This window comes from Leucoraja erinacea, chromosome 17 (genome assembly GCF_028641065.1).
Source record: "Leucoraja erinacea ecotype New England chromosome 17, Leri_hhj_1, whole genome shotgun sequence".
Classification (NCBI taxonomy): Eukaryota; Metazoa; Chordata; class Chondrichthyes; order Rajiformes; family Rajidae; genus Leucoraja; species Leucoraja erinaceus.
Genome location: NC_073393.1, coordinates 11883680 through 11911344, shown reverse-complemented (window position 1 = coordinate 11911344; position 27665 = coordinate 11883680). Strand labels below are relative to the sequence as shown.

General features: G+C 40.4%; 1 protein-coding gene across 7 annotated transcripts in view; it reads left to right on the top strand.

The window, feature by feature from the left end:
• The window catches only part of fhod1 (formin homology 2 domain containing 1), a 217972-nt gene that overhangs the window by 15343 nt on the left and 174964 nt on the right, over positions 1 to 27665 (top strand). For all 7 annotated transcript variants that reach the window (XM_055648529.1, XM_055648527.1, XM_055648528.1 and 4 more), the window contains exon 2: positions 5290 to 5396. In XM_055648529.1, coding sequence (XP_055504504.1) covers positions 5290 to 5396 — 107 coding nt within the window. The remainder of the gene's footprint in view (positions 1 to 5289; positions 5397 to 27665) is intronic.

The window sequence follows — 27665 nt, the reverse complement described above, 5'->3', positions numbered from 1 at the left end:
CCAATTACACCCTGGTCATTCTCTCTTCACCCTTCTCATATTGGGCAATAGATCCCAAATGATGTAAATGCGTACCAGCAGACTCATGAACAGCTCCTTCCCCACTTGTATCAGATTTTTAAACTGACCTCTCATCAACTAAGGGTGTAGACACAATCTTCCGATCTAACTCACTGTGGCCCTTGAATTTTGTTTTCTATCTGCACGTTCTCTACAGTTGCAACTCCCTATTTTACACTCTGCTTGTTTTCTCTCTTGCACGACCTGTTATGCCCCTGTCCCACTTAGGAAACCTGAACGGAAACCTCTGGAGACTTTGCGCCCCACCCAAGGTTTCCATGCGGTTCCCGGAGGTTGCAGGTGGTTGCCGAAGGTTGCAGGTAGTGGAAACAGGTAGGGAGACTGACAAAAACCTCTGTGAACCGCACAGAAACCTTGGGTGGGGGCAAAGTCTCCAGAGGTTTCCGTTCAAGTTTCCTAAGTGGGACAGGGGCATTATACTCGAGTATGGTGCGATTGCTTTGATCATATACAAAACAACGTCTTTCCATGGTATCTTGGTATGATCTTGCCAGTTATAAACCAATACCAATATACTTAGCAGCAAAATAAGCATTTGAACAAGAAATAGATTGAAATAGGCCTGAAGAAGAGTCCCAACCTGAAACATCACACATACATGCTCTCCAGAGATGCTAGTTGACCTGCTGAGTTATTCCAGTACTTTGTGTTTTAAAAAAAAACTAGCATCTGTAGTCCCTTGGTTCTACAATAAGTAGATTGTGTTTTTCTTACGAAGGCATAAGAATGATGACCACACAGGTGATTATTTTTTAAATGATTGACATTCCATGTGGTAGTGGAGTATTGTAATAAAGTCACATTGACCTTGTTTGCCTGTTTTCTTACTAAAGTACTGCAGAGTTAACTAAATTTAAGAGGGAACTTTCTGGAGATCACTTTCTGTGGAATAAAGAAATGATTTGTGCAGTTACAATGATTCGAGCTGCTGCAAAATTAAAGCTTGTGACTGTAATTTTGTCCAAGAAGAGGTTTTATTTTATGGATACCTCTGCCAATTTGTGTTCTAGACTGAACACTTCAATTAATTTATGTACAGAGAGTGAGAGCAATAAATGTCTTACCACCTTTCAGTTTGTTCCTCTGATTTTTCTCTCTCCGTTTTTTCCTCAGTTATGTGTTCTGTCCCTTCTGGGAGACTATTGCAGCCTGTGATCTGCTGAAGTAAAATTCCGATGTGTACAAGAATATATTTTATTGCCACTTAACAACAAGCAGATGAATGAAATACTGTAGAATGTAATTATTAATTAACCAAAGTCTGAACAAGTTAAAGAAAAAAGTTGTTTAATTCTGATTTCTGAGACCCACACCTGGCCACAAACTCATTACACTCCTGCTATCAGGAAGAAGATATAGGCGCCTGTAAACTGTAACATCCAGTTTCAGCAACAGCTTCTTCCCGACAGCAATGAGTCAATTAAACGCTATAACCTCCAAATAAGTTCTGAACTACATAGATTTGAGGGCATTGGGGGTCTTTTTGCACTATTATTGTTTATTTTTATGAGTGTGTGTGTGTGCGTATGCGTGTATGTATAGTTTCTTCCCACACAGAATAGGTATAGTACTCTAAACAATATAATAAACGAGAAAAAATAGTTCAGCATCTGACAATGTATATAATATATATATATGCAGATGCTGGTTTACACTGTAGATAGACACAAAATATGCTGGAGTAATTCAGCGGGACATCAGAGGGGTCTACACCTGAAACTTCACCCATTCCTTCTTTCCAGAGATGCTGCCTGTCCCGCTGAGTTACTCCAGTATTTTGTCTCTGTGTTTACCTTTTCTGTTGTGCTGCTGCAAGTAAGAAATTCATCGATGGACCCAAAAAGCAGGAGTTACTCAGCAGGTCAGACAGCATCTCTGGAGAAAAGGAATAGATGCTCCAGGGATGCTATCGGATCCACTGAGTTACTCCAGCTTTGTGTGTCTATCTTCGGTTTAAACCAGCATCTGCTGTTCCTTCCTACACAGTAAGAATTCATTGTTCTATCTGGGACAAATAACAATAAAACACTATTGATTCTTTTAACTCTTCTATTCTGCGCAGTTGCTAAAATCAATACTGCTAAGCTGATTTGTACTCTAATCCCAATAATGCCTGTGCGACCTAATTTTTAAACAAGTTAATGATGAGCAAGTAAGTGTTTGTTTCTTTAACTGCAGCACTGAATGGTTGCTGCTGCTGTGGGTTAAACAGTGGGATCAAAGACAAAGTGCAGCATCAAATTAAATGCAGTTATGTTTTCTTTTAAAGGGGTGAAGTGTGACAAACTGCTCACGCTGAATTTGTTGTTCCACACAGCCCCGGTGATTTATTTAGAATACCATTCAAATGACATAACTCTCAACTTGTCCCTACCTGCTGGGATCCTTCTCTCTCCTTCAGCTTCTCGAAGTTTCATTTTCATTTTCCCCTACAATACATGGGGAGTCCATTTGGCCCATTGTATTCATGCTGGCCCATTGAACATGGTTCTCTGAAGAATCAAATGTCTCTTTTTAAAATTATTTTGTTTAATTGTAGTCTGCCGCATTCTATTGATGCATTTTTCAACTAAAAGATGGCACCCTTCCTGGAGGAACTGGTCCATTGATAAGTTCAAATGATAATGAGGCCCTCAGCTTATCAATTAGTAACGAGATTAGCTTTGACTGAGCTTTTCCTCAAATCCATTTACCGACTTGTGATCCAGAAATAAATAACCTTAAAATCTCCCACTAATTTTCCCCGTAGTTATTTTCCCTCACAGCATATTCAGTTATATTTACAGCATTTGTACCACCCATCTTTGCTAGGGCCAATTTGCAGTGGTCAATGAACCTGCAAACTGCACATGTTTTGAGGCATTGGAGGGAACCAGGGCATCTCAAGGAAAGCCATGTGGTCACAGGGAGAACGTGTGAATTTCAATCTGAGAACATCTAGATGTCTGGATTGAACCCAGATAGCCAGCGCTGTGGGACAGTAGATGCACCAATGTGTCAATCTCTTCACACATGGACCTTCCCATTCCCAATCCTACCTCTCGTCTCTCCTCCACTGAATTATACTGGCATTCATCTCATTTCCTCATTAGTTGGCATTAATATTCTCATCCTCAATTACGTTCTCGTGAAGAATAATTTGAAATAGACGAAAATCTTTTGTTTACCCTGTTGTCCTTGTCACCTCTTGTAGTGAACTCAGCACTTCCCAGATGTCGCTGATCTGTGGCTTGAATGAATGAGGGAGTCTCTAAATATTTGCCCCATTGCAGGCAGCAGAGTTTAATGTTTTGGAGCAGGAGCAGGAGCAGTGATGTTATGAACAAGGGATGCAATCGGGAGCAATGTTGAGCAGACACACGACTGATTATCAGCAGTCGACATGTGGGAGTAGAAATTGACAATTTGCATTACTTCTCGCTTCTCATAGTTTTCCCTCGCTGTTGCATTATAGTTTCCTCTGTTTCACTTCCATCGTATGTGTTTTCTAGACTTGGTCTACTCTTCACCACGCATTCACCCCAACCGCACCTCTACCTTACCGTTGCAATATTCAGTTCCAACCTACCAGTTCACTCTTGCTGAATGTCCCAGGATGTTTCGTGTTGGAATCTTTTTCTTGTCTCTATCTATCAAGATTTCGTTTTGAGAGCCAAGCCTAGTCAATTGCCTCTAGCTGCAGGGGCCGTGAGAGGTGTGGATAAAATTCCATTCATGATTGTGTGGCTCCCCTGTTGTAAATGTTGTGCTATAATCTATACTCAGGCCTTATCTTGTCAAGTGTGCTCAGGACTAAGCTATACTTCCAACTATTCTCATAGAGAACTGATTCTCTGGAGAATAATTTGAAACAAAACAAAATTAGTCCTTTTCTTTTTTTAAATTAAAACACAGAGGAACAAGAGATGGTAAGTGCTGGAATATTGAACAACAAAACAAAGTGCTGGGGAAATTCAGCTGGTCAAGCAGCATCTGTGGAAGGATATGCAGTCAGATGAGATGAGTTTATTTTGGCATCATGTTTGACACAGGCACTGTGGGGCAAAGGGCCTGATCCTGTGCTGTAGTGTTCCATGTTCTATTTTTTACGAATCAACAGGCAACATTTTGGGTTGGGACACTTCTTCAGACTTCAGAGTACAACATCTAGAATTTAGAAGATTGAGGGGGGATATTATAGAAACTTACAAAATTCTTAAGGGGTTGGACAGGCTAGATGCAGGAAGATTGTTCCCGATGTTGGGGAAGTCCAGAACAAGGAGTCACAGTTTAACGATAAGGGGGAAATCTTTTAGGACCACGATGAGAAAAACATTTTTCACACAGAGAGTGGTGAATCTCTGGAATTCTCTGCCACAGAAGGTAGTTGAGGCCAGTTCATTGGCTATATTTAAGAGGGAGTTAGATGTGGCTCTTGTGGCTAAAGGGATCAGGGGGCATGGAGAGAAGGCAGGTAAGGATACTGAGTTGGATGATCAGCCATGATCATATTGAATGGCGGTGCAGGCTCGAAGGGCCAAATGGCCTACTCCTGCACCTATTTTTTATGTTTCTATGTTTCCATCACCTATCCATTCCCTCAATTGATGCGGCCTGACCTGCTGAGATCCTTTAGTACTTTTGTTTTTGCTTTATGGAATAAAACATTATTTAAAATTATATATACAACATTATTATACAACATTTTCTGTTCTGATCTCACTACCCGACTTGCTCTCAGCTGAACTTTATTTTGAAGATGACCTCCGAAGTTTGCCAGAGAGAATGTGGAAATCATTGCTTTGCTTCATTTAAGATCTGTCTTCAAAGTGCCATAATAGTGAAGTGGGCCTTCTGATCCCTTCCACATGGAGTGTCAGTTTATGGCATGAAGAGCGTCTATTCTTGCACTGTGAAATCTTATAAGAAAATTGTGTCCTATGCAGATGTAAACTGGTTAGGAACAATCTTGGGGACTGAAATTTTTATCTGAGGCATTCTTCTTTAAGGGAAAATTTCAATCTGAACAAATTGACAAGAGTGAATCTTCTCGGTAGTTTGGGCCTGGTTGAAATGCTAATTGCATCTGCATTGCTTAAGATTTAACCCCTCAATTTTCAGGTGCTTATCTGCTCTCAAAATATCTAATGTGACAGTTTTTTTTTTAAATTCTTAACTTTGCATTTCCTGACCACTAAAATAGAATGTTTGAATCTTTTCTCTGTCCAGTTGGAAGACTGTGCACTGCAGATAGGTCCGAATGGAAATTACTTGGATCTGGAGTTGTCATTGGATGAGCAGAGAGATGACCTTGAAGGGTTTTTTGAAGATGTTGGGTAAGAAAACACTTTGTATCATATATTAATATAAATAGCCAGTTATAGATTCTAATGTCTAACTATAACTATCCAACCCCTGAAACTTATCAACCAATCATTATCCCACCTCAACAATCCACAACTTAACAGTGGCCATCTCTACGTAAGAACCAAGTTCCATTTTTAGAAAACATCCATAAGTCAATTTTGTAACTGTCAGAAAATACCCCCAAATCCCTTTATATTGTAACCTTACTGCCCCAGTACTACAATGAATGGTGTTAAAACCACATAAGACTGATAAATCAGAACAATTACTAAACTAGAGGAGAGAGAAAGAGGAAGCTAGTTCTGACGTTTATAGAAATGAATGTAAGTACGTATGACAATCTTTGAATTTAATAATAATATCTGGGAGTTCGTTTGTAAGCTGGGTATTCATAACCCACAGTACAGCCTGTATTTAAGATCCATTATCAATGTTAGTTCAGCAGTTTTTCTGCTTTCCTTGCATTGCAAGTTAATTCATTTTGAAATATATTTACCTCGCATATTAATGTCAGTTTACATTGCCACTTAATTAACAATATTGTAGAAGTTTATAAATTAGAAAAAAACAATATGTGGAGTCAATGGGGGGTATTCTCGTGTGATTGCAGAAAAAAAAGTGTTTTTTTTAATGCAAAAGAACATTGGCTACAATGCACCAAACTTAGCAATTTTGCTTCAATGCTACATTTTTGTGGTGGTTTGTGCCCTACAAAAATGTTCAGGAAAAGCTTCAATTGGACTGATCTGCACATGTGTCAACAATTAAATCTCTTCACAAACCACCAGTGAAACATAGTGGGAATGGAGCCTCAAATGACTTTCTCCAAGTTATGGGCCTTGGAAGTGGCTGCCTTTTATTTTTATATGTTGGCTCTTGGGATGATTCCACTGCTTGTAAAGATCCAGGCTGCTGATCCAGATGTGCCAAAGGGCGCTTATCTCCTTCTTCATCTGTTGCAACAAAGACCTATTGACCACCTCCACCTTAAAGCACCTCCACCACAGTAACATCTCCCAGGGTTTCTCCAACATTAATTCTATCACACAAAACTTAACGCTGACCCGCATGATGAAGTGTTTGGCAGTTGACCAGAAGCTTGGGTTTTAGGAGCATCTTATTGAAGGAATGAAAATTAGGACAGAAGGTGAAATCCAAGTTTTAGAATTCTTGGCATTCGAAGGCATGATAATCAAAGTGGAGGGATGTTCGAGGTCATTTTTATTGCTTTTCTAGGCTGGGATGTTGGCCAGTTTAACAAAGTAATGATGGGGTTCATAGAACAGCTAGTGTGGGATAGAGCTGCATGATGTCGAATGTTTGTGAACACTGACACTGTGAACCCTCAGATAATGTTACCAAGGGGCAGCCTGTAGACAAGGAAAAACAAAAGGGATAATGACATATAATTCAAGAATGCCAGAGCAACAATGTGGATGCACAAAGAGAAATCTTCGCTGATCGTGCCTTGACCATGACAGGATGAATTACGGTGGGATCAGGAAAAGGGTGTCTCACCCAGTTGAGATGGTGGAAGGCAGCCTTTGGAAGGGGCTGCTGCATTTAACCACGGTAAGACTGCCGACTGATTGACAAGGACTAGAAGAGTATGTTTGCCTTTGAACAGTTGCATTGAAGATCTTGGTAAATGGCCACGGATTTGGGAGATGACAAGATTGCTATCAAAAGGAAAGCTTGTCAGAGACGAGTTGCTAGTTGCAGAAAAGGCAAGTGATTAAGGAGCTGCGGGTGGGAATGGAGGGCCAGGCCTCCAGAGATTTGGGATATTGATAGTCCCATTGTTCTGGAGTTGGAATTAAGTTTTCTACAGTGGGCACAGAGATAAGTAGAGCTGGGTGGATGTGGGGTGGAACGCTGATCAAAGGTGGGATCTGTAGTTGAATCGATTGGATATAGCAAGACTTTGTGGGATGAGATGGCGCAGGCTTTGTAATTGTGTGGGGAGTTAGTGTGGAGAACAAGACTGAGGGTCAATTGGGGGACGTGAGTGAGCTCAGAGGAGCGTAGGTGGGGTGATAACTTGCATGAAGTCGTCTTGCTGCAATTCCCAACGTGGGGTTTTTGTGCAGGATATTGATCCAGCAGCAAAGTAGGCTGATGTAGCTTTAATAGTAGATTGAACTATTCAACATGTGAGTCAGCAAAGTGAAGCGGTGGTTTAAGTGGGCTTGCTGACATTTACAAAATTGCAAATAATGCAGAATGTGTAGGTTTGGTGGGCAACCAAGTATGTGTCTCTTGGCAAACGTTCTGCATTGGGCTCTGCTTTCAGCTTCTCCTTCACACGGAGTTGTAGGTTTAAACTGTACTGGGCTTTTCCTTGTTGCTGCAGTAACAAAACAGTCCAGCATATGGGAATAACTTCAGTGTGGCTTTCCTCAGCAGTCTATTAATAACACTTAAATATAGCACAACGTATGTGGTAGACAGTATCGTCACAGTGAGGTCATCAAATCTTTGTTACAACCCAATGGTTTTAATGTCTTAGTTTTCCTGTTCAGAATATCGATGGCATAACAAACACAGGCCAAACTACATCAGCGCAGCATTCCAGTCGACCTTCTATAATAAGAATTGACCACCGAATTTATATTTTATTCGTGTGCTGTTTTGCAGTGTTTTCAATGTTCTAAAGTTCTCACCTAATATTTAATTAGAGTATGTTTCTGATTATTTTATTTTTTCCCTTCACGAGTTCCCTTTCTGTAGTTTCTTAACCTATTAACGGTCAGCAAGAAATCCAGAGCACAAGAATAAAACACTGCGGATGCTGGAAATCTAAAGTAAAATATAGAATGCTGGAGATACTCACCTGGACAGGCAGCACAGGTGGAGATAGATTGAGAGTTGACATTCCAAGCTGAGACTTTTCAGCAGTAATGAAATTCAGAAATATTTTTTTTCTTCACTGTTGTTTAAAAAAAAAACCCAATTTATCTTTCAATTTTTAGTTTTCTTTCTGTTTTAGTTTAGTTTATTCGTCATGTGTACTGAGGTACAGAGAAAAGCTTTCTTGTTGCGAGCTATCCAGTCCACATAAAGACTATACATGATTACAATTAAGCTATCCACATTGTACAGATATAGGACAAAGAGTAACATTTAGTGCAAGATTAATTAATTAATTAAAGCCTGATTAAAGTAGTTTGAACTTTCATAGCAAAAGGATTTGAGTATAGGAGCAGTGAGGTTCTACTGCACTTGTACATGGTATTGGTGAGACCACACCTGGAGTATTGTGTACAGTTTTGGTCTCCAAATCTGAGGAAAGACATTCTTGCCTTAGAGGGAGTACAGGGAAGGTTCACCAGACTGATTCCTGGGATGTCAGGACTTTCATATGAAGAAAGACTGGATAGACTCGGCTTGTACTCGTTAGAATTTAGAAGATTGAGGGAGGGATCTTATAGAAGCTTACAAAATTCTTAGGGGGTTGGACAGGCTAGATGCAGGAAGATTGTTCCCGATGTTGGGGAAGTCCAGGACAAGGGGTCACAGTTTATAGGATAAAGGGGAAATCCTTTAGGACCGAGATGAGAAAAACATTTTTCACACAGAGAGTGGTGAGTCTCTGGAACTCTCTGCCACAGAAGGTAGCTGAGGCCAGTTCATTGGCTATATTTAAGAGGGAGTTAGATGTGGCCCTTGTGGCTAAAGGGATCAGGGGGTATGGAGAGAGGGCAGGTACAGGATACTGAGTTGGATGATCAGCCATGATCATATTGAATGGGGGTGCAGGCTCGAAGGGCCGAATGGCCTACTCCTGCACCTATTTTCTATGTTTCTATGAACATCTCCAATGGGATAGATGGGAGGTCAGGGCTGCTCTCTAGTTGGTAAGAGAGAATGATCTTGACCTCCCATCCACCCCATTGGAGACCTTCAAACTATCTTTAATTCGACTTTATTTGACTTTATCTTGCACTAAACATTGTGCCTTTATCCTGTATCTGAACACGGTGGCCAGCTTGATCGTAATCATGTATAGTCTTTTCTCTGACAGGATAGCACGCGACAATAAAAACCTCATCCCCCATCCCTTCCCAATGTCAATTCCTGCTCACATTGCACTCTGCGCCTTCTCAACCACGATAGTTGTAATGTAGAAACATGTTTTCATGTCCCTGAAGCAGCAAACTGGAATTCTGATGCACAATCTTCCAAATCTAACCTTTCCATTAATGCACAGCTATCTCAAAAGATCCATTACTCATCGTAGCAATTTGTCATAATTTTAACTTGGTCTGACACCATCATTTTTGTTGCCTAATCACCAAAGCTTGTGCACTTGACATTGCTACATAATAATGGTGAGTATTGACATGTTGTGCTATGTTGAATCATGCGCCCCGTCGCGTTAAATAGCTCTTCTCTTCCAAGAAACTCTAATACTCGTGCCCAAAGCCTGCATGGGCACTGTAACTATTGATACAAGGTTTGGAATGCATTGAAAATTCCTCACCCTGCATATTAAACACCCAAGGTTTGTGTATCGTTGCAGCTACTTGTTTACATGTGGATTCGGTTTGAGAATTGCCTAAGTAAACTAGCTTGGACAGAGAATTTGTTGCCAGGTTGCCTTCCACGTAAGTTTACTAATGTGCAACGCTAGCAACACTAATCAAATAACAGTCTGAGACTTGGTAGAATTTCTGTCACACACCAGTGAGAATACGTTATTAGTTCCAAAATTGTAACTCTACGCTCCAAAGATCGTGATACAACTTTAAAAGTAATGGCAGTATGCTTACTTTATGCACATTTGTAGACATGTCACAAATATTGGTATTAACACATTATATCCCTAATTAGAACTGAATTCTGAAACTTTATGACAGGTTGTATTTAAGCAGTGGTTGCTACATTTCTTACGAAGACAATGCAATGAGCATTTATTCTCAGCCTTTTGTTTTTAATCCTTCCTTGATATTTCACCGTTTGAGATGTTTATCATTGTAGATATTTCTGAGCATCACCACTTTTAATCGGAGTTCCTCCAGCACTTTGTGTTTAAACACCTCTAAATTTGTGGTTCTATCACAATCTGTAAGGAGTAACACGTCATGTGGATTATGGATTGCATCAATATACCGAGTGATTAATTGGGAATAATTAGGCGCATAGCTCAATACTTTTCATTTATTTTACTTGCTCACTTTCTTCCCATTCCTATTTTGAAGGGAGCATTTTAAGGATCTGTAATTTAAGGAAATGAATTAGGATAGGGTTGAAATGAGCAATCGTCTTGGAATGAGAGCTTTATACTCAACAAGTTGAAAGCCTGGTCCATTCAGTGTAATTTCCAGTTTGAATTTTGGAGTGACGATTCGAATGAGGGTTATTGCCTCTATTCCCACACCCCCTCCCAGGAACACAAAACCTGATTATAGTCCTCTTGCCTCTTGTCTTTTTGAGTTCATCTCAGGACAGAAGTGAAATTTGGCGTTGGTAAATAGATACGAGTTGGAACAACAGGGGAGTTGAATGGGGAGTTATGAGTAACTCCTAACCCCTGTGTAAGAGGGTAGTGATGGAATTGAATTGCATTTTCCTGCAGCTTTGCTACGTCCAAATCTTACAATGTCATCTGTGCATCAACAAGATGCATCAGGAAAGTTGCAACTCTTCAATTATTCTTTGCTCCACACAAGCTGTGATGGTAAGATTATCACAACTTGTTTCTTTTCAAATGAATCGTTTCTCTATAGCTAGCAGCTAGCTCTGCAGCAAGAGCCAGAGAGGTGTTCTTGAAGCTTTTGATCCCCACTTACCACCGGCCAATCCCCAATTCTCCTCACCTGAAGCTTGATTTGCAGTTGCTAGAAGTTAAAGTATGAAAATGTTTTAATTAAACTGTGGAACTTGCAGAGTGTTAACGAGAGTGCATGTTCTTTACTGTGCACTGACTTCCAGCCAACAAGGTAGTCCCAGCTCATTCACCACCAACTGTGTGGTAGCATGCACAGTGGACCACCAGTAGAGTTGCTGCCATATAACGCTTGCAGCGGCGGAGACCCTGGTTCAATCCCGACTATGGGTGTTGTCTGTACGGAGTTTGTACGTTCTCCCCGTGACCTGCGTGGGTTTTCTCCGAGATCTTCGGTTTCCTCCCACAATCGAAAGACGCGCAGGTATGTAGGTTAATTGACTTAGTAAATGTAAAAACTGTCCCTTGTGGGTATAGGATAGTGTTAATGTGTGGGGATCACAGGTCGGCGTGGACTCTTTGTTCCTGCACTGTATCTCTAAACTAAACTAATGCAGGATAGTGTTAATGTGCGGTGATCACTGGTCGGCGTGGCCTCTTTGTTTCCGCGCTGTATCTCTAAACTAAACTAAACTAAATTGAATCAAATCCTAAATGGATACATCCCCAGTATTGGATCAGCCATATGTTACACCCCTGCTTTACTAAAGGGCCTGTCCCACTATAAGAGTTTACCCAAGAGCTCTCCCGAGTTTAAAAAATAATCAAACTCGTGGTAGGCACGTAGAATGTACGTAGCAGGTACATCGGAGCTTGGGACGTCTCTTAGCGGCTCGTAACGCTGACAGCAGGTACTTGGGATTCGCGGTAAGCTCGTGAAGTTTTTTCAACATGTTGAAAAATGTCCACGAGAGCCCCGAGTACCTACGAGCGGCCATTACCGTAATTCTCAGAGTTCGAATCAGGGGAAACTCGGGAGAACTGTTGAATTACCTCGTACACCGGGACAGGCCCTTAATGAAAACAAAAGAAAATCAACAACTCTCCAAAGTAATTGTCCAATCGAAAGTGGATTACTTCGGCACAAAATCTTGCCCGCGTTTTACTGACTGCCCTTCCAGCAGTGATGTGATTCTTCTGGGACCTGAACGTGATGAGTGGTTTCTGTAACCTTCCTTCACCACGATCCTGTGTAATTTGTACCGTGCATCACCATTATCACCTGCCACATCTAAGTTGTGCAGCATACCCTTTGGCACCTCTGTGGCTTCCTGAGTTATTCTATCTTCGTTTTTGACCCCCTCATTCTAGCAACCATCCTGTTATTAGCTGGAGGTCTCTGCACATGATTCTCATCACCTCATGCTTTGGAGCAGTAAGTAAGGCTGGGATGCCCAAATATGGATCCAACTGGGATGACTCAGCTCCTCCAGCCATTTCTGTGCCAGTTCATTATGGTGGAAAATCAGGCGATGATGTATGTAACTGGCAATCCTTTGAAACCGCCAAAAATTGATTACTGTGGCCCATAATACCATAGCTGGCAATCCTTCTTTAAAATTTGTGAATCAATAAGGTTTTGCAAACAGTCCATCGAAGAATAATTTGAGGAATGGTCGACTGTTACCAGGTACACTTTCTCTTCAGGATGAAATGGATCTGGCCTGACATTTGCTTGGGGTCTGTCTCAGATGGAATTGTGAAGCATTTCCTTTGGCTTCTTCCAGAGATCTGAAGGTCTCGCATTTCTGTATAGTCTCCCCATTGGACAGCACAGTGGTACAACAGTGGAGTTGCTACCTGACAGCTCCAGAGCCCCAGGTTTGATCCTGACTATGGGTGCTGTCTGTACAGAGTTGGTACATTCTCCCTGTTACCAGCGTGGGTTTCTCCGGGATTCCCCCCACAATCCAAAGACGTACAGGTTTGTAGGCTAATTGGCTCGGTTAAAGTGTATAGGATAAGGTTAGTGTGAAAGGGATAGCTGGTCGGCGTGGACTTGCTGGACTGAAGGGCCTGTTTCTGCACTGTATCTCCAAATTAAAACGTATACCCTGACCAATTTGCCAACTGCTGGTGGTGCTAACATACAAGATACAGTATTTGCTGAAATGTTTCTGTTACTCTGACTCCAGATGACATTCCTCTCTGATGGTTTGTTGAAACAGGTGAAGTATGGAACCATCGATCTCTGTGCCAGAATACATTATAGGATGTAGAACATAGAACATTAAGCACAGTGACAGGCCCTTCAGCGCCCACTGTTTGTGTTGAGTATGATGCCAAATGAAACTAATCCCATCTGCCTGCACATGCTCCATATCCCTCCATTCTCCATATTTTCATGTCTTCAACATATCTGCTTCCACCCACAGCCCTGGCACCTGCACACTTGTGTGTTTCAAAATAAAACAGGCCAGTCCTATCTTTTCACCTTTCACTTTTTCTCTTTCTCTGTTTTTTTCCCCCTTATCTTCAAGTTAAAAGGTTAAAATTGAAGCTGTACATTAATTGCATAATTTTATATGCCGAATGTTTTATTCTTGTACAATTGCTTCTAATAAAACTAATTAAAAATAAATAAATACAATAAAATAAAATAGGCCCTGCACATCGCCATTAAACGTTTCCCTTCTGACCTTAAAGCTGTGCCCTTTGGTATTTGCCATTCTTAGTCTGAGACAAAGATTCCGACTGCTTACTCTATGCTTTTCATAACTTTATGAACTTCAGTAAGGTCTCCCCACAGTTTTAGATGCTCCAGAGAAAACAATTCAAAGTTTACCCAACCTCTATTTATCCAGACATCATTCTGGTAAACCTCGTTTGCACTTCTCCAGCCTCCACATTGTTCCTGCATTAGAGAAACCGAGTTTCACATAATACCCTAAATGAAGCCTAATCAAAAGTTTATAAAGTTGCAACCATGACTGCCTGACTCTTACATTTAATACCTTAACTATTGAAGACATGTTTTTGCATAACTTTCATTCTTTGTTCTTTATCTCTCTACATCACCGTCTCTATCTCTCGTTTCCCTTACCCCATACCAGTCTGAAGAAGGGTCTCGACCCGAAACATCACCTATTCCTTCTCGCCAGAGATGCTGCCTGTCCCGCTGAGTTACTCCAGCTTTTTGTGTCTATTTTTGGTTTAAACCAGCATCTGCAGTTCCTGCTTACACATGCCATGAACATACTTTATCACTCTAAATACTTGTGTTGCTGCTTTCAGGGAGTTAACCCAAAATCATCTGGCCCGTCGGCGTATTGTTTTTTCAATTGGTTTTCGCAAAATGGGAACTGTAGCCAGTCCCGGGGCCCGCAGGCGACTGAGCGCTACAGCCAGTCGCGGGACAGCTGACCTGTGAGCTGACCTGGGAACTGCAGCTAGTCCCGGGCTGCTAGATTCTAGGAGCTGGCGGCCTCCAACTGGAATCGACTTTGAGAGCTCCGGTCGCAGAGCCTGTGGACTTGCCATCACGGAGCTGGCTGCAACATGTTTCACAAAACATGGGGGGAGGGGGATCGTCCCCCACCTCTCAAAATATGGGGGGGACAGGTCCCCTCCGTCTCCCCCAGGATTTCCACCCAATGCGCTTTGTGCGAGCGGTGGAGGCTGCAGTCCGGAATGTAAATGGATGACCACTGTAAACAATAAGCTGCTGTAGGTGCAGCGATTAGACGGCTGGAGAGGTCAGCATCCAGCGGAACCTTTGGCTGATCAAACCCTCCCCATAATATCACCCAGATACACATCACTCTGGTAGACACAAAATGCTGGAGTAACTCAGAGGGACAGGCAGCATCTCTGGAGAGCAGCCAGCTGGTGACGTTTCGGGTCAAGAACCTTCCTGTAAGATGAGTTATTCCAGCATTTTGTGTCTACCTTCGATTTAAACCAGCATTTGCAGTTCTTTCCTACACATATCAGTCCGGCCCGCTTTGGTCTTTAGACTACAGCCTTTTAGACTTTAGAGTTGGAGTGCGGCAACAGGCCCTTCGGCCCACCGAGTCTGCGCCGACCAGCGATCACCCTGTACAGTTCCCAAAAAAGTGGGTGGGGTGGGGCGGGGGCTGCAGCCCCCCCGGTTCCGCGGTCCATAAGTATTTAGGTGAGCGCTGGAAGGGGAGTTAGTACGGATAGATGCTTGATAGCCAGCATGGACACAGTGGGCAGAAGAGTCAGTTTCCATGTTGTATGACTCATGAGACTTTGTGACCTTGATACATATTACCAGATGTTTCTGCTCATTGAGGACGAGAAGGTATTTGGCTTCCAGTTTCCCCGTTCCTTGGAAAAAAAAGCATCTGCATTTTTATCTGTGAGTAGTTGCAGTTCAGTGATTGCTTACAATCTAACAATTTCAATGCTTTTGTTACGATTTACAGTTTATTTGTTATTTCCAAGTGTGAACATGACACTTTTTTGGTCTATTGAGCTGGAATTCACATTGCAACTTAGTTTCTTCTTTAGTTTCACCACTTTCAGAGAAGACCTCCCAGTCTGATTCAGTGTGGTCTTGGCGTGCGTTGATAGAACGTAACTTGTTGAGTTTAATTGGACTGTCTCAAGATTGATGTATGTTTCAGGAGGATATTACATGTAGCTCCTGAGTCATGGTTTCCTTTGCATCAATGCCCTGCTGTAGATACATTTAGTGAGTGTCCCTTCTATAGAATTGACCTAGCTACATGGTTTTCAGCAGCCTTTCTGGACCTGATAGTCTTAGAATTATAAAGCATGGAAACAGGCCCATCAGCCCACATTGATGTGTTTAAGAAGGAACTGCAGATGCTGGAAAATCGAAGGTACACAAAAATGCTGGAGAAACTCAGCAGGTGCAGCAGCATCTATGGAGAGAAGGAAATAGGCAACGTTTCGGCCCGAAATGTTGCCTATTTCCTTCGCTCCATAGATGCTGCTGCACCCGCTGAGTTTCTCCAGCATTTTTGTGTACCTTGCCCACATTGACCACCACGTTCTGCCTACACTAGTCCAACCTGCCTATGTTTGGTAGATATCTCTCTGAATCCGACCTATCCATGTACTTGTCTAAATGTTTCTTAAATGTTGCGATAGTACCTGCCTCACCAACCTCCGCCGGCAGTTCGATCGATGTACTCACCACCGTTTGTGTAATAAAAGTTACCCCTTGGGTTCTTATTAAATCTTTCTCCCCTCACCTTAAACCTATGTCCTCTGGCTCTCGATTCCACTAATCTGGGCAAGAGACTCTGTGCATTTACCCTTGGTTTCAACCAGAAACGTCATCCGTTCCTTCGCTCCAGAGATGCTGCCTGTCCTGCTGAGTTGCTCCAGCATTTAATGTCCACCTTCTGCATTTACCCAATCTATTCCTCTCACCATTTTTTACACTTCCATAAGATCACCCCCTGAGTCCCTGCACATCTCATCCTGTCTACTCAATGGACTCTTTCTGTTGGGCTCATTGTAGAAATTAGTTTCTAGTACATATTGTGCACATTCTTTCCCTTGCACACGGGCATTTCATTCTCAGCCGCACATGATGCCCTCCACAACATTTGCAACATTTAAGTCACTTTAGCTCTACTCTACTTATTGCCTTCTGCTTTTTATGAGGTGAGGAGAGCGAATTTTCCATCCACCCATCCATTCAAAGATCTCCTGTCCTATCTGTACCAAACTCTACAGCTCCATATTGGCCTTGTCAGCTGTCTCAGGACTCACAGAACTTGCTAATAAACAAGAAAGAATGAAGATTCAGAAACATTGTCATTTATCATCTGTTAAGTCTGTTTGATGGTGTGTTATCTGTAGCTGCTAAACAGTTGTGATTGATTGCTGATTAAGTATGAAATGATGTTAGTTTAAAGATTACCGATCAGGCAAATAAAAGTTTATGCAGGAAAAGGATAGATAATGACATTCCTTCTCTCCGTGTAAAATCCAGCCAATTCTCTTGTTGATTTGCTAGTTAATCTCTTGTGGAATATATGTGTGTGTGTGTGTTTCTGGCAAATCCTGTGGTGAAATACTGCTTCTAGTTTCCCTTGTTCAAGTGGTGAGTCATGTGGTGAAAACTATTCCACAATACGGTTACTAAGGGAGGTCCAGAGTTTTAACTTTGCTGTGATAAAGTGCAATGTATCTCAAACTCAGGTTGGGATGAACCGAAGGGAACACCAAAGCGGACAATAGAAGGTCTCAACCCAAAACATCACCTATTCCTTTTCTCCAGAGATGCTGCCTGGCCCGCTGAATGAATCCAGCACTTTTGTGTCTATTTTCGGTATATAAACCAGCATCTGCAGTTCCTTCTTACACAATAGGTAACCATATTGGTACTTAGAACAATGCTGTAGTGCCATGATTACCATCACTGAGATCAGCTTTCTTTAATATAATTCCAAAGTTATCTACCTTTAAATAAATCTACAGCCATGGTGGGATTCAAACTCATGCCCTTGGAATAATGGCCCAGCGGTATTGTTGCAACTCTAATAATGTAATCACTATGTTAATATTTAATGATCTGATTTAAAGTGTTTAATAGTTTAAGCTGCTCCCCACAACTCCTTTGAACCAGAGTTAATGAATGACTTTTGCAAAGTTACCATAATCAGCATTCTTTTCTACAAATTTGCCTGTCTTTCCACAACTTAGCCATCCTGTAATTTAGGGTGACACAGTGGCGTAGTGGCAGAGCTGCTGCTTCACAGCACGAGAGGCCCGGATTCAGTCCAGACTAAGGATGCTGTCTGTGCGGAGTTTGTACATTCCCATGGGTTTTCTCCGAGTGCTCCTGTTCCCACATTCTCAAGCGGGCAGGTTTGTAGGTCAATTGGCTTCTGTAAATTGTCCCTAGTGTATAGGATGCAAAAGTGGGATAACATGGCACTAGTGTAGGTGTGATCGCGGGTCGGCGTGGACTTGTTGGGCTGAAGGGCCTGTTTCCACACAATATCGGTAAACTAAACTAAATTTAAGTTGGGTCTTTGTCAGTAATAAAAGTGGTAACTGGCGGAGGGCCTGAAACTGATTGCAGTGGAGTCCATCTGGTATTAGCTTCACAAAAGGCCCATTTGTGCCTTTTTTGTTTTGAATCTTTCATTCTCTTATCCAATACTAATACACTGTTCCCATTTTCTGGGCCTTTTTTACGTTGTCATTTTGCATGAGCGATTCTATCAATTGCCTTACTGTAAATCTAATTATGTGCATGCATTTGTTTCCCCTTCTAATTACATCCACGAAACAAAACTCTTGGGTCTGTCAAACACTGCTCTCTCTTTGTTAAGCCATTGTGGCTGCCGAATGATATTATTTCCAAAATGCCTTTTTAACCATATCCTTCATAATAAATTCCAGCATTTTACCAACAATCAGTTATTTCTCTATTTAGTCCCTCCTTCCTTCTTAAACAGCAGTGTTAACTTGTCTGTGTCTTCCGATCTGTTCTGACAATATCAAAACCATTGGCATTTTGGAATGGTTGAATGAAAAGGAAAGGTTTTTGACAAATCTAAGAAGGATTTCTTTGAGGATTTGATGGGGATTTGATTTACACAGAGTAGGGCAATCAATAGCCAGCAGACATTTTCTATGGGAAGGAGTCCTCACCACCCAGTGATGACCCCATGCTCTCTAAAGGACATACGGTACTCTTCCTCTTTATCACGCAGACAGTGCTCCTCCGTTTTCCGTGGCCCCCACCTTCACGATGTGTGTGTGTGTGCGGTCCGTAGATGCAGCTCGCGGTTTCAACGCGGACAGTCGATCCAGCTCGAGGCTTTCCAGTCGAGTGCCCTCGAGCTTGAAGGGCGAAGGCACTCTTCTGGCCTCGCGGATTAGGTCACCCAAGTGGGACAGGCCCTTAACCATCACACTTTTTTAAAAACATTTGGGCAGGTACATAGATGGGGTAGGTTTAGAGGAATATGGGCCAAATACAGGCAGGTGGGACGAGTGCAGATGGGGCATGCTGGCTGCCGTGGGCAAGTTTGACCAAAGGGTTTGTTTCAGATTCAGATTCAATTTTAATTGTCATTGTCAGTGTACAGTACAGAGACAACGAAATGCATTGGACAACAAAATGTTTCCATGCTGTATGACTCTAGGACTGATATATTTAATAAGCAAGAAGCCAATGATTATATTAACTGACTTAGCAGCCAACTCTTTCAGAACCATGGGAAGCAACCTGTCAGATTCAGATTTGTTGCCTTTTATTCCCCATAATTTCTCCAGTACTTTTTTTCTTTTGTGATGTCAATGTCACTAAGTCTTTGTTTTCACTCACCCCATGGTTCTGCTCCATTTCTGATGCATGCAACTTCCACAGTGAAAGCCCATAGAAAGTAGCTGTTAAATGCTCAATCATTGCTTTATTCTCCGTCATCATTTCAACTCCGTTTGCTTCAAAGCATCCCACATTTATTTTTGCTATTCTTTTTCCCGGCTGTGGTTCTTCTGTATTCCAAGTTTGCTCTCATATTCTCATGCTCTAGCAACTATTTATCCGATTTATCACCAAATGAAATAAACTCTGTTGTCTATGCCGAGCGACTTGATTCACGCAGTTCTCATGATGCTATTTATAATGTCAGAATGTTCCATCATGTCTATGGGCAATGAAACAAACTGATGTTGACTGTGCAGCAGAACTCAATACATGACATTGGGAGAGTTCTTCCATTTACATGGTTGAACTGATTGAATATATTTTTTATTAGCCAAGTATGTATACATACAAGGAATTTGCCTTGGTGCTTTGCTTACAAGTAACAACACGATATACAGTAAACAATTAAGAATAAAACATTATAATTTAAACATGTGAAGAATTAAATAAAATACCAGAGCAAAGGAGGCTACAGACTTTTGGTTGTTGAGTAGAGCTACTGCTCTTGAACAAAAAAGCTGTTTTTATGTCTGGCAGCGGCGGCTTTGACAGTCTGGAGTCACCTTGCAGAGGGAAGTGCTTCAAAGAGTTTGTGGCCAGGGTGAGAGGGGTCAGAGATGATCATACCCACTCGTTTCCTGGCCCTTGGAGTGTACAGTTCGTCGATGGGGGGGGGGGGAAAGGTTGCAGCCAACAACCTTCTTGGCTGATCGAACGATGTGCTGTAGCCTCTGGATGTCATGCTTGGTGACTGAGCCAAACCAGACCATGATGGAGAAGGTGAGAGACTCTATGATGGCAGTATAAAACTGGACCATCAGTGCCTGTGGCAGATTGTATTTTCTCAGCTGCCGCAGGAAGTACATCCTCTGATGGGCCATTTTGACTGGTGGCCTCACATTTAATGTCCCTGGAGATAATGGTTCCGTGGAACTTAAATTATTCCACATATGTGTTGTTGATGGTGAGTGGGGAGAGGGAAGGGGGAGCTCTCCTAAAGTTTATCAAACAGATACTTTTCCCTATCAGCACAAGCTTGCTAGTTAAGCATTATGCTTCACATCATGAGATGGTCAACTTATTGTTTCCTCTCTTTTATATGTAGATGAAAGTTTTAATGCTTAATCCAAGACTTGCAAACACTGTGCGGAGGATCTAAAGGACTTTAAATTATAAGCACAAAATGCCAAATTAGTTAGCAAATTGGGCCACATATGAAAATAGTAGGAGCTGATACATGTTTGATGCTCTGAAGTGCTTTTATTTTTTATTTTAGACTAACAGTGTCCGTAGTACTTCACTTCTGTGTGAAAGAATTTTGAATTCCCATTGATCAGCTGTGTTCAAGCATGTTGGCTTTGTGCAAGTGTCACTGACCTCATTTGATTTGGTGATTTATACATTTGTTAAAAATAACTATTATTGCTGCTCCATGCTCCAAATTAAAACACAGCTGTGTCTATGTCATGGACACTAATGATTCGATCACAGTTGGCCTGCTTTGGCGATGATTTCAGCTTCTAAAACACTGTTATTGCTGTTAAGTTTTAAAGTAGGTTTGTTGCTGTTGGCCATTGATCATTATCAGAGGTTCGCACTGTGCCTAATCAAATGTGAATTCATATTTTCTCAACCTTCAGTGGAAAGTGGCTTCATCAATGACATTCCTGTTACCTACTTGCTGCATTCTCCTGCTAACATTTTGTTTCATGCACAAGAACACCTAGATTCCTTTGTAGTTGAGTTAAACTTATTGACATGTATACTGAGGTACAGTGAAAAGTTTTTGCTGCATGCTAACCTGGCAGTGGAAAGACAATGCGTGATTACAATCGAGTCATTCACAGTGGCCAATACCTGATAAGGGAATACTGTTTAGTGCAAGATAAAGCCAGTAAAGTCAGATCTAGGACAGTCTGAGGGTCTCCAATGAGGTGGATAGTCATTCAAGGCTCCTCTCTAGTTGTGGTAGGATGGCAAGTGTACTTCACTCACTTGCAGTCTCTCTTCAGTTAGATAATAATCTGCCTTTTGATTCTTCTTACCAAAGTGCATTACCTCACACTTCCCCAAATTAGACTCCATTTTTACCCACTCATTCAATCGTTCTATACCTCGAGTCACAACTTGTTATTCCACCCATTTGTGGGACATCAGCAAACGTGGGTACTTTGCATTCCCTATCCTCCTGCAAATAATAAATAATTGAGAGAGCAATAACCGGTTTCGGATCTGTGTTAGTACACTCCCTTTTGTATACCCAGCGATCCACAGTGATACTTACACCAACATGCTTGTAACAAAGCCAAGAACAAGCTCTTGCACTAGCTTCATATGTGACACCTCGTCGAATGCTTTATGGAAATCCAAAATAATCACATCTATAGTTCTCTATCTACATTAAAGTGAATGTCAATGCATAGGTTGTACAAAAGCAAATCTGTCTGGCAGCATTCCAGTCATTGAATGCTTTAATTCCAATGCTTTAATAACACTTACTTCCATGATTCCCCTTCTGCCTGAGCAGTATGTTTAATTTATATTTAGATCTTCTACATCACTGGCAAAGCCAGCATTTTTCTCTGATCACCCGTAAGCTGTCCCTTGGATACTTCACAGTCCTTCAGTTGAAGATCCTCCCATAGTACTCTTAGGAAGCAACAATGAAGGAACGACGATGTGCATACAAGCAAGGTAGTATGTGACTTGGAGAGCTTCTTGCAGGTAGTGATGTTCCTATGCGACTACTGTCCTTCTCCTTCATGATGGTAGATGTCACACATTGGATGTGTAGTCATCTTGTGCTGTCAGAGTGTCCTGGGCAAGTAACTGCAAATTATTCTATAAAATATACACACTGACACCACCGTGCACCAGTGATGAGTATTCACTGCGGTATATGAGGTACAAATCCATCAGCCTACTTTATCCCTAATGGTATCATTATCCTATTACACTTACATTCACATAGGCAAATGGAGAGTAGTCCATCATGACTTCCGGTGGCGCTATGGAGAACTAAGTCCAGCGCCAACCAGCTCCGTACCGAGGAAAACAAAAAACGGGAGAAAAATCGGGACCTACCTGCAGCGATCGCAATCTGAAACGGCAGCCTGCGTGACGTCATCAGGCCTGCGACTTAAGGTATGTCGCTACAACACACCCCCCCCCCGTGGAACAACAAAAAAATCGGCTAAAGGAAGACCCCAGATGGAAGAGGAAGGCCCTACAGAAGCCTCGGCCTCAGTTACAACGATGGCCCAGGAAGATCCTCCAAGGAAGATTAAAGGGGGGAAAAAATGGGAAATGGAAGATCTTAAAATCTTTCTGGCTGCTGAAATGAAGACTTGTCTGGCTGCTGAAATGAAGACTTTTAGTGAGAAATTTCAAAAATCACTAGACACCTTCAAGGTAGATTTTAGAGCAGAAATGCTCGTTACAGTTCAACAAATGTTTGAAAACTGGAAGAGGACGAGGGAGGAAGAGGTCAAAGACCAGATGGAAGTGATGGAAGCCAGACTCGTTTCGGTGGAAACAAAGGCTCAAATAGAGGTGGACCCCATTCGCCAAGAACTCGATCAACACAGAATAGCGATAACCGAGCTTGAGAAATGTGCGATGACGAGTGCAGAAACAGTAAATCAGCTCCTTACTGAAAACCAACGCCTCACAAACATGGTGAGCAAATTAAATGATAAATGTATCGATCTGGAGGGGCGTCAAAGACGAAAGAACCTAAGAATTGTAGGGGTGAAGGAAGGAAGGGAGAAGAAAATGGGTACTCGGGATTTTGTGGCAGACCTACTACATACAGTCCTAAAATTGGATCACAAACCTCTACTCGGCCAAGCCCATAGAGCGCAGCGACGTCGTACTCAAGATGATGTCCATCCAAGACAAATTATTGTAAAAGTCCTACAGGATCATGAATTTGATGAGATAATGAAGAAAAGTGTTCGGAGCGGTCAACTTTTTTTTGAAGGCGAGAGATTTAGCATCTACCGAGATTACTCGACAGAGGTCTTCAAGAAAAGAATGCTGTTCAACGAGACCAAAAGAATATTGAAGAGTGTACCGGATTTGAAATACAGCCTACTCTATCCCGCAAAGCTAAGAGTCACCTACAATTCCAATGTGTTCTTTTTTACAGAGCACGAAAAAGCACTCGAATACGCCAAGGTAGTTGGTAACGTGCCTACAGACTGAAGAACCCACACCACTCCTTAGGAGCCAAGGACTAAGATGACCATCAGATCTAAAAGGACCTTTAAAATTCGTTCAAGAACTTTATAGACACTTGGAAATCGAAAATGATGGAGGACACTGGACAAAAACTGCGATTTTTCGAGGGTTTTTCCCTCTTTTCTCTCTTTTTTGTTTTAGCTCTTTTTAGGTTACTAATCATTACTATTATATGTAAATTCATATTTAACTATATAGGTAACAACTAATACTTATTAAATATCCTTATTTCCACTAAAATTATTAACATTATTAATTCTTATAAAAGTTAATACGGTATAAGATGGATAACAATGATCAATAACTAATAGTCTCTGATAAATGAAGAAAGGAATTACATAATATAGTATATAGAAAGATATGTAAGAGGTAAATCAACCTATATGATAATTATGATTGACGGGTTTCCTTTTCTTTTTTTCGCTCTATCTTTCAATTTAAAATCATTTTGCTGTCTTGAACCTTTCTGCAGGGTTACGTGTTGACACTAGTATACATGTGGGTATGCATACATATATATATATATATACGTGTACGTAGGTAGGTGTATATATATTGTGTGGGTATAAGTATGACTAGGTAAATAAGTTTGATACTCCCAAAGAAGTTGATTGAATGTTAAATATAATTTCCCTTTTTTTTTTTTTTTTTTTTTTTTTTTTTTCCTCTTCCTCGGGCACGGGGCTGGGAATTTTCTCATTTTACAAAGGCTACGGAAGTCTTTAGAATTCTAGCCACGTTAGTGTGGCTATCACTAACTACACTAATTGTAGATGTAGTTCTTTTTTCTTCACCCTACACTAACCAACCCTATCACTTTTCTTTCTTTAAATACTTCTTTAACTCAAGGTTTGAATGGAAAAACAAGACCAAGGCAAGGAGATATGATCGGAAGAATGATGTATTTGAATTTAAATTCATCTATCTGAGGTTTGGGAGCAGGGTCAGGTTCTATGTGTTGTTCCTTCTACCCGATTATAGACCACCACAAAAGCAATATGCAAGATGCTAACATGACAAGAAGGGGTCAGGGAATAACATTTTGTAGTTGGAATGTCAAGGGAATCAATGAACCAATTAAGAGAAGTAAAGTTTTGGCACACCTAAATCAAATCAAAACAGATATAATATTTCTTCAAGAGACACATCTTAAAAAGGAATCACAACACAGACTTAAAGCTAAGTGGATCGCTGAATCATATCATTCTTCTTTTTCCCACAAGTCAAGAGGAGTAGCAATAGTAATTCGTAAAGGAATTCCTTTTGCGACCTCCTCAATAATAGTGGATATGGATGGCAGATATATTATAGTGGTTGGAGAGTTAAATGGTGAAAAAGTGATCCTTCTAAATGTTTATGGGCCTAACTTCGATAACCCCACTTTTTTTAACAAAACATTTAATAAAAATTCCTGAATTTGCACAATACAAATTAATAATTGGAGGAGACTTCAATTGTACATTAGACCCATACTTAGATAGATCATCAAGGCAAAAAAAATCAACATCCAACTCAAGTGTTTTTTTAAATTCATTTATTAATACCACTAATATTAAGGATATCTGGAGAATAGAAAACCCAACCGGACGGGAATATTCATTTTATTCACCAGTACACAAAACATACTCAAGAATAGATTACTTTTTAGTTGATTCTACGTTTATATTTACTTATAATTCAAAATATCATAACATTATAATCTCAGATCACGCACCGTTAACATTCATGAATAAATTAAATGGAATGTCCGAGAAACAAACATATTGGAGACTTAACCCGCAAATCTTGAACGAAAGATCATGCCAGGAATATATTATTAAACAAATTCAAATATTTTTTGAGGTAAATGACAACCCTGACACACCTGCTTCTCTTATGTGGGAGACGTTCAAAGCGTATGTTCGAGGTACATTAATCTCTGCCCAAGCATTTTATAATAAAGAAAACAGGATTAAACAAAAAGCACTGGAAAGTGAAATTAAGCAACTAGATACAGAAAACGCGAGAACGCCATCTACGTTAAAACATAATAAAATTGCTGTACTGAAATATAAATTAAATAAAATGTACTCAGAACAAGTAATAAAACTTTATCAAAAAACCAAACAATTACAGTTTGAATTTGGAGACAAACCACAAAAATTATTAGCACGCCAGCTGCGAAAAATGGAAGGGGAAAAAATAATTCATAAAATTAGAACAGAGACAGGAGAATTATTAAAAATGCCCAAGGATATAAATGATAGATTTCTACAATACTATCATAACCTTTATTCAACTAAAACGGTAGCACAATCAGAAGGAATAGCAGATTTTTTAATAAAATGTAATTTAAAAGGTTTAGATTCAAAGGATAGAGAATTATTAGAAAGGGAAATTACGATAAAGGATATTGAGGAGTCTATTGGCTCTCTTAAAAATGGTAAGGCAGTAGGGCCAGATGGTCTAGGTTCAGAATTTTACAAGAAATTTCACGATTTGCTGTGCCCACGCTTGCAAAGACTATATGATTATATCTACACCCAACAGAAACTCCCAGATACCTTAAATGAATCTATAATAACGCTTATTCCTAAAGCTGATAAAGATCCGGAAGATCCGGGATCATACAGAGCAATTGCACTTCTGAATACAGACCAGAAAATACTAACTAAAATACTAGCACGTAGATTAAGTACAGTGATGAATAAATTAATACACCCTGACCAAACAGGCTTTATTCAGAAACGGTATTCATATTATAACCTAAGAAGATTATTTAATATTATATATACCAAGAGAATTATTAATGAAGATTTAGCAATAATCTCACTTGACGCTGAAAAAGCATTTGATCAGGTCGAATGGCCTTATTTATTTTCGGTGATGGAAAAGATGCAGCTAGGGGAGAAATTTTGCACATGGATAAAACTGCTATACACAAATCCTACGGCCAGAATACTTACCAACCAAAGACTGTCATCTAAATTCAGTCTATCTAGAGGGTGTAGACAAGGATGCCCGTTATCTCCATTACTATTTGCACTTGCAATTGAGCCACTTGCAGAAAGAATTAGGGGGCATCCGGAAATATATGGGTATAACAGTAAAGACACAGTGAATAAAATTTCTCTATATGCAGATGACGTATTAATTTACATCACAAAACCAGAAATTATCCCAAACCTATTAAAACTAATAAACCAATTCGGTGCACTTTCAGGATACAGAATAAATTGGAATAAAAGTGAAATTATGCCAATAAGGGAACATAACAAACAGATAATACAACAATTCCCATTTAAAGTAGTAAATGAAAAAAAATAAATATCTAGGTATCTATGTAACTAAGATATATACATCATTATTTAAAGCAAATTTCCCCCCATTATTGAATAAATTACATAAGAATATCCAATACTGGAAAACATTACCTATTTCAATGGTTGGTAAAATTAATGCCATAAAAATGATTTTTTTACCGCAAATATTATACCTTTTTCAGACGATTCCGATATACCTGGCAAAAAACTTCTTTAAAAAATTGGACTCTATTGTTAATGATTTTATCTGGGATTATAAGAATCATAGGATAAGCAAAAGACACCTGTGTAAATCAAAAAATAATGGAGGCTTGGTTTTACCTAACTTTTTGTTTTATTACTGGGCAGTTAATATTAAAAATATGAACTTCTGGTTGGGAGAAATAGACCAGCAACCAGACTGGTTAAAACTGGAAAGGGAAGATTGTATGCCTTATGATATTGGTGCGATATTATTTGCTACGTCTAAATTAAACAAGAAAATTTATAAGGAAAACCCTATAATATTTAGTGCTATAAAAATTTGGAAACAATTAAAAAAGACATTAAAATTAGATAACTTATCTCTTTTTCTTCCAAT